Genomic DNA, 13,503 nt, shown 5'->3' with positions numbered 1-13,503 from the left:
TTAGTATTTTGTTCCCTCCCAGAATCAGAGCGATTTGCCCCCTTTTCTTTGAACTAATGAGGTTTATGGTCGCCGGAAGCGCGCAAGTGGTAGAGCGCATATGGCGGCGCGCATGTGGCGTTGCGCTGGTGGCGGCGGCACAGCGCGCGTTTCTTGATTTAGGCTTTAAACAGTGTTATCAGACGGCGTGCACGAGCACGACTACACAGTATTAAATCCGGACGAGACAACGGAACATAATTATCAGAATAAAGCTCGAATTGTATATCTTACAAGGAAGGTTAGGCAGCCCGGAAATTCAAAAAAATATGAAACTTTGTGTGCATGTAGAGTAGTTCATCCGTAACACAAAACTATTTTTTGTTTGTGCTAAATTTCACTTTGATGGGATGAAACCACCCCTTACAAATAGAAGGGTTATTTGCTTTTTTCGATATAACTCGAAAACTATTTAAAATATCAAAAAAAGTTTTATACAAAAGTTTTACAGTAAAAACAACTATATTTTACTGCAGTAACAGAATTAAATAAAAAAATTTTTTTAACAAAATTGTTTATAAAATTACAAAAAAAAAATTTTTTTTTTTATTTTATTATTGCAGTTAAACGGAGGTGTTTCTACCATAAAACTTTTGTATAAAACTTTTTTTGATATCTTCAATAGTTTCCGAGTTGTATGGAGGAAAGTGAAAAACCTCTACATATGAAAATACTTTATTTCCGTAAGAATTATTTTTAAACCGCAGCTAAAAATTTTTTTATTTATTTGTTACTCTATATGCGCAAAGCTTCTCATTATAAAAACAAAAATTTAATCAAGGTAATACGCTCAATAATAATAATAAGATTTCCATCAAAAAAAGTCAGAGAATCTTTAAATATTCAACATTGTGAAACTTTGTGTGCAATAATTCATTTTTAATATAAAACTTTTTTGTTCGTGCTTCAATTCGAGTGACTGATTATGAAATTGAAAGTAAATGTGAACTTTGCGCGATCTGTCGAATGACGAGAAATAACAATAAAAATGAAACGGAGTCAGGTTGTGTCGATAGCCTTGTCAAACTTTCCGATTAACTTGATGCGGATGTTTTCACTCTTTTATTTATCACATGAATAACACAATATTACATTATTGCAAACAAAAATGATATCAAGTTATTTAATAAAAATGAGTTTTATTGCGTCTCTTGATATGTATAAATATGTCGGAAATATTATTCCCAGTTTCACTTAAGACAGCTATCTGTCATTATTATATTGAAAAGTTTGTGATCTTTGCTGGATAAAATTTTCTTTAATATGACATCATTCAATATTGCAAACGTAATTAATATGTTAGCAACAACATTTCAAATTGCAAGTATCACACAAACACCATTAACTTCATTTGAAATTGAAGTACATCATGAAATTCGTGACATTATACAAAAATGTCAAGATACACGTTCAATATCATCATTTGAACATGATTACATGCTTGATTTCGCTGATCCATCAGAACCGCACGATGTACAAGTTGTAGAGTATATTACACCAGCAGAAAGAGAAGAAGGCACATTTAAATCTGAAGAATGCATTGATGCATGATGATGAAGGTAAAACAATCGGTTTTCATTACAAAAGACAAGCTATTGAATTTTGAAAAAGCGGAAAAAAGACACGTTGAACTTTAAGTAGTGTATAAAACCGTTTTCGCAAAATTAAATCGTTACAACAGCTACATAGATGGGAAATAGGTATAGAGAAAGGTGGAACAAATGCAGACAAATTTGCATTTATAACGGAATATATACTGCAAAAGTTTGAAGAAGCTTGTGATAGAAAAACTATTATACATGATATGAATTTAAGATTATGGGCCTTGGAAGCAAAGGATCAAGTGGATTTACCTGAATTTAAGGCAAGTAAATAGTGGATTTGGAAATTTAAGAATGTACATAGGATTGTTTCCCGTAAGATAACAACATTCAAGATGCGAGTTACGCTTGAAAGTATAGAAATTCTACGAGATATTGCAGAATCGTTTATTTCAAACGTAAAATCTAGCATTCCAGTTATTGGAGTTGAAGAAATTTATAACGCAGATGAGAGTGGCTTCAACCTTGAAATACATTCTGGGCGAACATTAGCAAAAATAGAAATGAAAACAATTGAAGCAACGGTTCAATCGGTATCTGCTACGACACACAGTTACACTATAATGCCGATTATTTCAGCAAGTAAAAATCTTCTTTCACCATTATACTTGGTTTTAAAGGAATCCACTGGAACATTTGGTTCAAGAGTGGAAGAATCTCTTTTCCGTCCAGTTAACATCTATATTCAAGCATCGAAATCAGGGAAACTTACATCTGAACACTTTAAAACTTGGTTAAGCGAAGTGTACCTACCGAATACTGGTCGTAAAAGCATGCTACTACTTGACTCGTGGACGGGACACTGTCCAAGCCAGTTACAGCAATTGATTCCAAAAGAAAAAGAAGTACAATTTGCAACCATTCTAAAAAAGACGACGGGTATGATTCAACCTTTAGATGTGTTTGGATTCCGGATTTGGAAAAATTTTATACGCACATTTTCAGCTAATGTAATTTTCCAAGAGAGAGATGTCAATTTGCATTCCCGTAATAAAATAATATAATTGCAATCACAAATACATCAGCTTTCTTCATGTAGGTTCAAAAACTTTTTTTAATATGCTTGGTTTAAAAGCGGATATGTTGAAACGTATCCTAGAGAATTTCAAAATCTAGTGGATTTCTGTTACTTTAAAAATGAAAAACATATACCTAAATGTAAAATTTGTGGAATAGATGTTTTTATACGCTGTGCATGGTGTGGTGAATATTTCTGTTTGAAACATTTTTATGAAGAATACCATTATTGTACTAATTATAATCCGTAATTTTTAGCATATCTACCGTTTTACACTTGAACATTTCTTACAATGTATAATTATGAAACGTATGTACAAACAGTGAATGTAAACGTTTTAAGTACGTACAAATAATCTGTTTAAATAAATGAAAAACAATGCAAATTTATAGAAATTATAATTCAAATATTGCTACACTTTTATACAAATTTCCTTATTAATATTTTAAGAGTCAAGAAACAGAAACATCCGCATCAAGTTAATCGGAAAGTTTGACAAGGCTATCGACACAACCTGACTCCGTTTCATTTTTATTGTTATTTCTCGTCATTCGACAGATCGCGCAAAGTTCACATTTACTTTCAATTTCATAATCAGTCACTCGAATTGAAGCACGAACAAAAAAGTTTTATATTAAAAATAAATTATTGCACACAAAGTTTCACAATGTTGAATATTTAAAGATTCTCTGACTTTTTTTGATGGAAATCTTATTATTATTATTGAGCGTATTACCTTGATTAAATTTTTGTTTTTATAATGAGAAGCTTTGCGCATATAGAGTAACAAATAAATAAAAAAATTTTTAGCTGCGGTTTAAAAATAATTCTTACGGAAATAAAGTATTTTCATATGTAGAGGTTTTTCACTTTCCTCCATACAACTCGGAAACTATTGAAGATATCAAAAAAAGTTTTATACAAAAGTTTTATGGTAGAAACACCTCCGTTTAACTGCAATAATAAAATAAAAAAATTTTTTTGTAATTTTATAAACAATTTTGTTAAAAAAATTTTTTTATTTAATTCTGTTACTGCAGTAAAATATAGTTGTTTTTACTGTAAAACTTTTGTATAAAACTTTTTTTGATATTTTAAATAGTTTTCGAGTTATATCGAAAAAAGCAAATAACCCTTCTATTTGTAAGGGGTGGTTTCATCCCATCAAAGTGAAATTTAGCACAAACAAAAAATAGTTTTGTGTTACGGATGAACTACTCTACATGCACACAAAGTTTCATATTTTTTTGAATTTCCGGGCTGCCTAACCTTCCTTGTTAATATAGTATATTAAAATATACATATAATAATTATAAAATATTTTTTTACTTTTTTTTATGTAATAAAAAATGTAAATTCTTTTTTTATATATACCTTTAGAGTGGAGCTAAACAAAGATATTCCTAGTGTAAAAACGTGCAGCAGCATTACCAAGTCATGTATTAATTTATAGCACACCTTCAAATCCAAAATCACAAATGACATCATGAGAATCATTACTAAAATTGACCAAAAGTACGAAAGTTTGTTGAATTTTGTCGGCATATACGTACAACCACAAATATTAATTAAAATCTGAATACAGCGCTTATATGTACGATATGCTTTCAATTCCTTTTCAATCATTTTAAGTTTCTCGTTAACTATCTTGTAATATTCACATTAAATAACTCAAAGAAATGGCAAATATTTTTCACTTAAAAAAATTTTATTTCTCAAGACACTAGAAAGTTCAAACATCTAGTTGATTAAAGATAAAAAAACTTCAAGTATTTTTATTCCTTTGGTAATTAAAAGTAATTTAAAAGAAAAAAATTTTTTTTTAGATAACTTTATACACACTATAACTTTGCCAACTTTTTCGATGTAGTCAGTACGACAAACTTACATTTAACTGCGCCAAGACAGTAAACGATTTTTCACATTCTGTCTTAGAAATCGAAATTATTATTAAAATATTTCATTCTGTACTGATGTTGCCTTGATGTAATTTTTTCATGTGCGTTATTTCCCTCGTGAAATGTATAGTTCAAAGGGATTTCGGAAAACCGATGAGTAATTTAAAACGTTATTTTGTCGACTTTAGTCAGAATAAACCACGATACAAGAAGTGATTATAAATAAATCGAAGACACATAAGAAAAATTGCACTTCAAAGAGACAACGGTAAAACTTGCAACGAATTTTAAATCACGAATAATGTCAATTGTCGCATCAAAGTTAGCGTTTTCTTTTTTACATTAAAACAGATGAATCTACGATTCTCTTTGTTAAACAAGTTAAAACTACCTTCTATATTGTTCGTCGAAATGCTGTCGTACGTTGCCGACAGCTAAACGCACGCAAATCGGAAGTTGCCGCTGTCTCGAGCTTTGATAACTCGAGGATATACACATCAATTTAAAAAGAAATGCCGTACAGTCACCTCCAATCAATTTTTTTTTTCTCTGCAACGTCTGTCACATATCGACGTATTATCCTTTCATATTTCGTCACGTCAACTTACAATTTCAGGTTTTTATTTAATTTTATTTACTATTGCTTGTGTAAAAGTATCTAGTAAACAAGATAAATTATCAACTATTTATTCAAAAGAATATATAAAACAATGGGAAAAAAGATTCCCGGCTTGGAAATGTTAAAAATTCACGGTTTTTCCGCTGGAGAGTTGCGGCTCTCGATCCGCGTGGGTAAATTTTCTTTTTTTCTGCCAAAACGGTGAATAACTCGACGGCTTGCTGCTTAATGTGAGCTATTCTAGTGTTACGTCAGGAATGGAAGTATTTTTAAAGGTTGTTTACCACTTCTCGGTAGCTTAGGAAAAGACTCGAGAGCAAGTAGAGAGGAGGAAAAGATTTTGGAGAGTGACGTAACTACTGATCCTTACGTGGCACGTGCTTTGAAGTGCCACGCGTAAACGCGCTAGGAATGGGTTCAAGTTAATTGCGAGATGGAGTTAGCGCGTTATTTCAGTTCTTTTTAAAGAAAGAAATTTAATTCTTATTCCCTGGGACAAAACCAGAGGTGATTTTTTGCACACAATGGATTGAGGGATTATTTTAGAAATTTAAAGATTAAGTTTTCGTCTTTAACACAAAACATTTATTATCGACTAATTAATACAAAAAGAATAAAAACAAAAATAAAAAATTTAAAAAAATTAAACATTTTAATTTTTGAAAAAGATAAATTTATCAACTAATGAGTACATAATAAAAAAAAATGTAATTATAAAAATAAATAAGACAATTTGTTAATGAGTGTGTATAAATGTGAGATTGTGAAGTGTGTATAGAAGAGGCTGTGAGATTATATAAATATATGTTTATTCAAGATCTATTTCTATGATTTCGGAGATCCGGGCTGTCAATCTCGGGAACACCCGGTCGATGAGCCTGATCGGGGCAAGAAAGGGGAGTTCCACCCTGGGATAAAAAATAAGAATGTTTTGATCAGGAGACGCCCCACTGGCCTCTTTCCTGATCTCCTCAGGATCAAAATAGTCAGGGCCTATGGTAAAGGCTCTTTCTGGGACAAGATCCTTCCACGGAGTGCAGGTCCTCCGGAAGAGCTCGAGGAGAGGATCAACGACCGCTCTCGGTTTCTCATGCTCCCCGAAAAACTCCACACTTGGGGCGGGGGAAGGGGAAGGTTCCGGGCTGTCGGGTTCTTGCCAAGAGACGGTTTCGTCCTCAGCAAAGGAACCGACCTCCTCAGGTTCCCCAGGATATGGTATCGGTGATGGGATAGGAGAGGAGCATGCTCTAGGAGCAGCTCTAGAAAAATGGTCGTCGGAATTTAAAGAGATGTCAAGAATATAGGAGGGAGAAGTAGGGCGGAACCGCTCCGACTCAGGCTCGGATCCGCTTGCGGAGACATTTGAGAGCGACGGACTCGAATGTCGGGCTGGTTGCAAAGGGAGATTTTGGTCTTACGCGGTCTCTTCCGGAGCCGGTAAATTTAGGTGAGCGGGTGGTGGAGGAGACCACGACCGCTCTTCTCTCTTCGGGGAGGGTCGGATGTTATCTTCCCTGGCGCCGCCGCGAATAAGTATTGTACGAAGAAAGTCTGGACAAGCTGTCTTAAACTTCTTATTTGGCGATTACGGCGGGCCCGACTTTTCTTAATAGTCCGCAATTTTGATGACCCCACTAAAAAATGGGATTTAAAAGTAAAAAATGACTAGAAAAATGAGGAGGGCATCACGTCACATTCTCTCTCTCTCTCTCTCTCTCTCTCTCTCGGGTCTCTCCATTCGCTCTTCCAAACTCTTCACGGTTTCCAAGATCGAAGGAAGGCTCTCTCAAGTTTGAGTTGCCGATAGTCATCAGGAATTGGCTACTTATCGGAACCGTGTGCATGAGGAGACCAATCACTCGGATCTGATCACCAGAAAAATTAGAAAACTACAGGAAGACTCCAAAATCTCGAGACGCGTACGGCACCCTCCCATCTCTCACTTTACTCACTTTGAGGTTGATTGGCATGCTCTTTAGTAGAATCTTTTGCGGAGATAAAGAAAAGGAATAATAATTGAAATTGAGACTTACTACTTGTAGATCTCGAGTAAACCTTTGGTCATCTCAAACGAATCCTCGTCGGTGACTCTTTTTTTGTTGTTTCTTGAGCTCTTGCTTCACGCACTCACAATTCATACAAAGATTGTTCTCGGTTTAGCTCAGCTGCAATTATAACTTCAATTTGATTCAGAGACAGAATAAGAGAGAGTCCCGCCAAAACACGCGGTTTTATAACCTTGGAAAAGGGGAGGACTAGCGCCGGATTTTCATTTTTTTTAAAAAGTCAATGTTCTTATTTGCCAGCCGTGTCCCTCCACTTTTCCTTTTTCTTAATTATTGATCACTCGCATCTCATCCCTTCTCTGATTTTCTTAGGCTCTAGTTTTTCACCCTTAAGTTTCTAATTCGTGGTGAGAAGTTCCCGATATCTATTGGCCTGAGAGAAAAATTTGTTCATACCAGGCACCGCCCACATGGCTTCCCCCTTCCAACCTTCCAGAATATTATTATTAACAATTAGAGAAAAATTGTTGAGGGACCCTTTTCGTTATCACCGGATCGTGTTTGTTTATAGAACCCGACCGCGTGTCATATTCTTACGATCACAGGACTTTCGCGCTTTTGATTTGCTTATATCTCGGATCCACGGTATAACTGCGATCGATATTGATTCTAAATCGTTTTGGGACTCTATTAGTTTAATGTCCCTTGAAGAGTTTTCTGTTTAGCTTTCCGTCGGCGTCTATAGCATGATTGTTCTAAGTTTAATTTAAGCATCCGGCGATAAGGATTTCTGAGTATAAAATTATTTCTTCTGGAAGCTTGGAAGTTTTCTCTCGTCACCAAATAGTCACGGTTTACTCTTTTTATCTAATTTATTGATCGCGTGTCGGAAAAAAGGAGATGTGGAGTCCGAGGACATAACACTAACCTTTTTCTTTTTTCTCTTCTATGTTTTTTTTCGCCATACTATTTGGAAGAAATAAATAGAAATTAGCGATTTATCATTGCTCAGAAAATTGGCGCGATTAAGTGTGCAATTTGTAAGCGACTTACCCACTTAAAATTGTAATGTCAATTACTGGCAACGATTATGGACCGTTAATGTTTCATTACGGGTGAGATATCGGAATTAACTGACTTTTTTCCTGTCAGGAATCGTAGTCCAATGTTTGGGATGAAAGAATTCGCGCGAAGATAGAGGAACGATCTTGTCGGTTACGTTTCCAATCAACGTCTCAATGCCTGACGGTTTTAATACATATTTAATTCAAGAATGGCATTGATTCGCTTGATTAAATTATAATATCTTACTTAAAGTTTAATGAGATCCGATTTAGAAATTGGAAAACGGCGTCGGCTTAAACCGGTCTTTGATGCGATTTCCGTAAATGTTCTCGCAGCTTGCAAATGGGTCGGATTACACAAAATATTTTATTCGAGCGTTCACGTCAAAGTAAAATAATATTGAGTCCAGCGTTTACGTTCGACACTTTGAGTTTTTATTTATTCGAATTAATTGCTCATGGATATCTAAAAAAAAAGGCTTGAAGGGGGTGTTGAAAAGTAAGACAGGGTTTAGATTGATTAACTTCACTGAAAACCCAGGCACAAAATATTGGCAAATGAGACACGAGTCTGCGAGATTTAATGTCAATAAAATGCACAACTGGAAATCATGACGCGTGATTTCCTATAATTACAATAAAGCCACTGCGTGACGCGGTCTGCTGCGCGCAGAAACGATTGTTGCGATATAAAATTATAAATTATTAAACGCTTGACAAATATAAATTCGCGGAGACGCGAGGACACTTGCGAAGCGAGAGCTTGATCAGAACTGACGGCAAGGCATTGCCGAGACAACAAACTGCTGTTCCTTCTTTTATTAATGAACAAAGGTGATATTAAACGTAGTCAAGCATGACTTTCAAAAAGCTCATTTCTTCTCGACCACCTTTCTTGTCTCCATGCGAGATTAAGCACGCATGAAGACAGGAAAGCATAAATAAAGATAACACGTGCTGACGCATGTGTTTAAAGCATGTGAGGTGTAAATAAATTTGAAACTAGACAGCAAAAAAACTCGTTGCCTGCGTTAAACATTGCCTCAGATTTTATTTTGTGTAATGAAAATGTTTAGGTAATTTTGAATATATATTGTTTATTAATTTTTAATTCTACTGGTTTCCCGATTATTTAGAGAGAGAGAGAGAGGGGGGAGAGGAAGAGGAGGAAAGGGGGAAAGGGGAGAGGGAGGGAGGGAAAGAGAGGGGGAGAGGAGAGAGAGAAGAGAGGGAGAGGAGAGAGAGAAGAGAGGGAGAGGGGGGAGAGAGAGCACCCATGAAGTTGGTGCCACAGTCTGAGTATAGAGTATTTGCGAGGCCTCTTCTAGCGGTGAATCTTCTGTAAGTGGCGATGAATCCTTCGGTTGAGTAATCGCTGACGGCTTCGAGGTGCACGGCTGATGTCGTGAAACAGACGAAGACGCAAATCCACGCCTTGTGAGTTTTTGCACCTCGTCCTCGCCAAGACTTGATGATGAACGGGCCAGCGTAGTTGACTCCTGTATATGTGAAGGGGCGTGAAAGGTTAACCTTTGAGAGAGATAGTTGGCCCATCAGTTGATAAGCACGGATCCCCCTTTCGCGGGCGCATCGAACACATCTGAGTATGAATGATTTCACAGGAGCTCGACCGCCGACTATCCAGTATGATTGTCTGATGTGTGCCAAGATGAGTTGTGATCCTCCATGAAATGTCTTCCTGTGTGCTGAGTCAATCACAAAATGAGTGAATGGTGAATGTCGCGGTAGAATCGTAGTATGTTTTGAGTCTGGTGGGAGTGATAAATTTTCGAGACGTCCTCCTACACGTAGAAGTCCTTCTGAGTCGATGTACGCGGTGAGCCGATTGAGTACATAAGTCGTTGGCAACCTTGAGTTTGAACGGAAAATCTACATTTCGTGCAAGAAGTGAATACTCCGAGTTGCGCTGATCCAATAATTTCTCGCTTTCTTTAGTTCGATAGGTGGAATTATGTAGCTGAAATCGAGACACAGGCTTGTCTCAGTTGTGAGATAAGCTTGAAACAGAAAGCTGTTATTCTCAACAACTTGTTGAGTAATGAATACCTGTAGATTAACGTCCATTGATAATCAGGCTGAGTCGTTTCAATGAATGAAATTCCTGGTCGTGCTTCAATCTCGCTATCGTTGCCTGAGAGCGCTGGTTGAGCCGGCCATGAGTCTGGTGATTCCACAATCCATGGCGGTCCCGTCCATCATAGTGAGTGTTGATGAAGCTGAGTGACAGTCATGTCTCTTGATGCACAATCGGCTGGATTAACCGTTCCGGGAACATATCTCCAATGAGCGTCAGGAGCAAGTTCTTGAATTAATGTCACCAGGTTCCGGACGAAATCTTTCCAGCAAGATGCATGTGATTTGACTCATATGAGTATTGTCATTGAGTCCGTCCACATGTGAGATGAGGCTACGTTTACGTTGATTGTGGCTTGAACGTATTTCATGAGTCTCACTAATAGCAGCACTGCTGTGAGTTCTAGTCTCGGGATAGTGAGTCTCTTGAGCGATGCAACTTTTGTTTTCGAGCAACCAAATGCACTAGTGGGCCCTGTAGACGGTGAGTTTGTAATAATATAAATGACAGCTGTTATGGCAAGTTGAGACGCATCAGAGAATCCATGCAACTCCACGTTGAGTCGCTCCAGGTATTAAACCACCGTGGAATTGAGAGTTTGACCAGTTGAGTAAATTCTTCTCTGATGGTGAACCATCGGGTGAGGATCTGAGCTGGTAATGGATCGTCCCATCCGATTTTGAGTAGCCAGAGCTCTTGTAATAACATCTTAGCTCGGATGACTACTGGTGAGATGAAGTCGAGCGGGTCAAATATCTGAGCCACTTCAGATAACACGAGGCGTTTGATGAGTCGTGAGTGTGACGAGTTTTCTCTAGAAGAGAAGATGAATGTATCTTGTTGCGGTACCCTTCTTCTTCTTCTTTGTAAGATGGCAAACCTATTTCTCACACAGGAATAATACGGCCAATTCTAACCAATAGACGGCGCTGCTGATGAAACTGTGAGAATCGTGAAATTCGACATATCGAGATAATCGAGGTAATCGAGTTAAACTTGCAGAAGGAAATTTAAAAGTGAGACATGTGTTTAGATGAAAGCATCGATAGATTTCGAGAAAGAAACTAATAAGCGGCAAAATTTAACACATGGGTCACATAGAAGAGACGATACAGATCTTTTAATAAAACTTTGAGATGTCTTGGCTATGAAAAGATGAAGATAACAAAAATGCAAATCAAATACAGGGCAATCGAATATGATATGATCAATGTTTTGCGGAGCAAGATCACAAGAGCAACGATCAGAAGTAGCAAGTTTTATACGGAATAAACTTTGATTCAGATTATAGTGTCCGCTTCTCAGTCTGTTAATAATAACAACCATGGATCTATTAAGTGGAAGATTATGAAACCAAGGTTTAGGAGACGTATTGTGATATAAAGAAAAAAAAGTGGAGCCTTTTTCTAATGCGGCGTCTGAGAAAAATATTTCTGATCTATTCGATGCTTCCAGTTTGGCCTTGGCAGTGAGATCCGGATACGGAATTAAAAAGGAAGGAACAGAGCCGTGTTTGTATGAGTTAGAAGCCAGGGAATCTGCCATCTCATTGCCATGAATGCCGACATGAGATGGGACCCACATGAAGGTAATCTCAAGTCCATTGGAGAGAGCTATGGAGCATTTGTATCTGATAAGATGAATGAGATAATTGCGATTGTTGGAGGATCTAGATGTAATGACGTCTAGGACACTTCTTGAATCTGAAAAAATTACTGTTTTTTTACAGTTAAATTGTAAAGCGGCTATAAGGGCCTGATAAATCGCCCATGCTTCTGCAGAAAATATTGAGGTATAATGAGGCAATTTGTGAGAGATCTTTAGCTTAAGTTCAGGAGAAAAGACGGCTGCTCCAACAGCAGATAAATAATCATTTTTAGATCCGTCAGTATAAAATGTAGTAGCATCATTAGAGAGATCTGAAGTGACAGTATTAAAAATCTCGTTTATGTCCAGATTTTTAGAATTAATGTTTGTAAGAAAAAGAAGTAAACGAGGCCGATAGTGTGTCGACTGATAATCATAGAAAAATGCGGGAGGAATAACAGAGTTATGAATGAAATTCTTTGTATATTGAAGGGAGGAGAATTTGGAATAGAAAGGGATGTCCCTAACAGCTCTGCGTCTTTGAGAAAAAGAAGTCATGTGCTTTTGAATATCTAATGCGCTATTAATGACCGGGTTGTTATTTAATGAGAGTAGCTTGTACAAATATTTCTGCGATAGGAAATTTAGCCTGATGGAGAGAGGCAACTCTTTAGCTTTATCTAATATTACATTAATAGGTGTAGAGATTCTATAGCCGAGAGCTAGGCGGATGGCTTTATATTGTATACGCTGTATTTTCTTAAAAACAGTCATATTATTGCGAAATTGATAGATGTGACAACCGTATTCGATTACACTTCTGATCATTGATCTATAGAGTGTAAGGAGAGCTTTGGGATGTGCTCCCCAAGATGTGCATGTTAAAGAAGAAATAACTTTGTTAATTTTCGAGCATTTCTGAAAAACATATTCGAAGTGACTTTTACCTGTTAATTTAGGATCAAGAAGAAAACCAAGAAAGCGAACAACGTTGCATGGAGAGAGAGGATGATTGTCAATAAATACGGTGTGTTGGAGATGAGATGGATTATTTTTTCTGGAAAATAGCATAAATTGCGATTTTTTGGAAGACAGAGTTAGACCCTTGTTTCGTAAAATCTGAGAGATATTAGCAAGTGATATATTAATGGAATTAGAAGCAATCCGTGGATCTTTACAAGATGAATAAATTACGACATCATCAGCGTATAATAAAATCTTGGTGTTTACATCAATAACTCTTGAGATTTTGCTAATGTAAATATTAAATAAAAGTAGACTAAGAATAGAACCTTGTGGTGTGCCTTTATTGGAAAGGAAAGAATTAGATTGAATACCGTTTTTAATAAATATAACCGTTCTGTTCATAATAGTATTAGAGATAAATTTTCTTATATTAGCAGGAATACCCAATTCCTCAAGATCATCAAGTAATTAAGTTAGGAAGGACGTTGTCGAAGGCGCCTTCGATATCCAGAAATACGCAGAATGTCTCCAAGCCTTTGATAAACGATAATCTGATATGATTAGTTAAGATAACTAAGTTATCATTGCAAGATCTAAAGCTGCGAAAGCC

General features: G+C 36.4%; 1 protein-coding gene and 1 pseudogene across 1 annotated transcript; one reads left to right on the top strand and one right to left on the bottom strand.

Moving 5' to 3' along the window:
• The first annotated feature begins 841 nt into the window (after window positions 1-841).
• Window positions 842-3,232, top strand: LOC139108061 (uncharacterized; annotated as a pseudogene).
• A 6,252-nt stretch (window positions 3,233-9,484) lies between these two features.
• On the bottom strand, window positions 9,485-13,296 carry LOC139107964 (uncharacterized). The gene has a single exon (XM_070665887.1). The coding sequence runs from the start codon at window positions 13,293-13,295 to the stop codon at window positions 11,370-11,372; it is 1,926 nt and encodes a 641-aa protein (XP_070521988.1). The 5' UTR covers window position 13,296; the 3' UTR covers window positions 9,485-11,369.
• Between the last annotated feature and the right edge of the window lie 207 nt (window positions 13,297-13,503).

Source organism: Cardiocondyla obscurior, linkage group LG14, assembly GCF_019399895.1.
Source record: "Cardiocondyla obscurior isolate alpha-2009 linkage group LG14, Cobs3.1, whole genome shotgun sequence".
NCBI lineage: Eukaryota > Metazoa > Arthropoda > Insecta > Hymenoptera > Formicidae > Cardiocondyla > Cardiocondyla obscurior.
The sequence above is the reverse complement of the archived record's forward strand: the minus strand, read 5'-3'. Positions and strand labels throughout refer to the sequence as shown.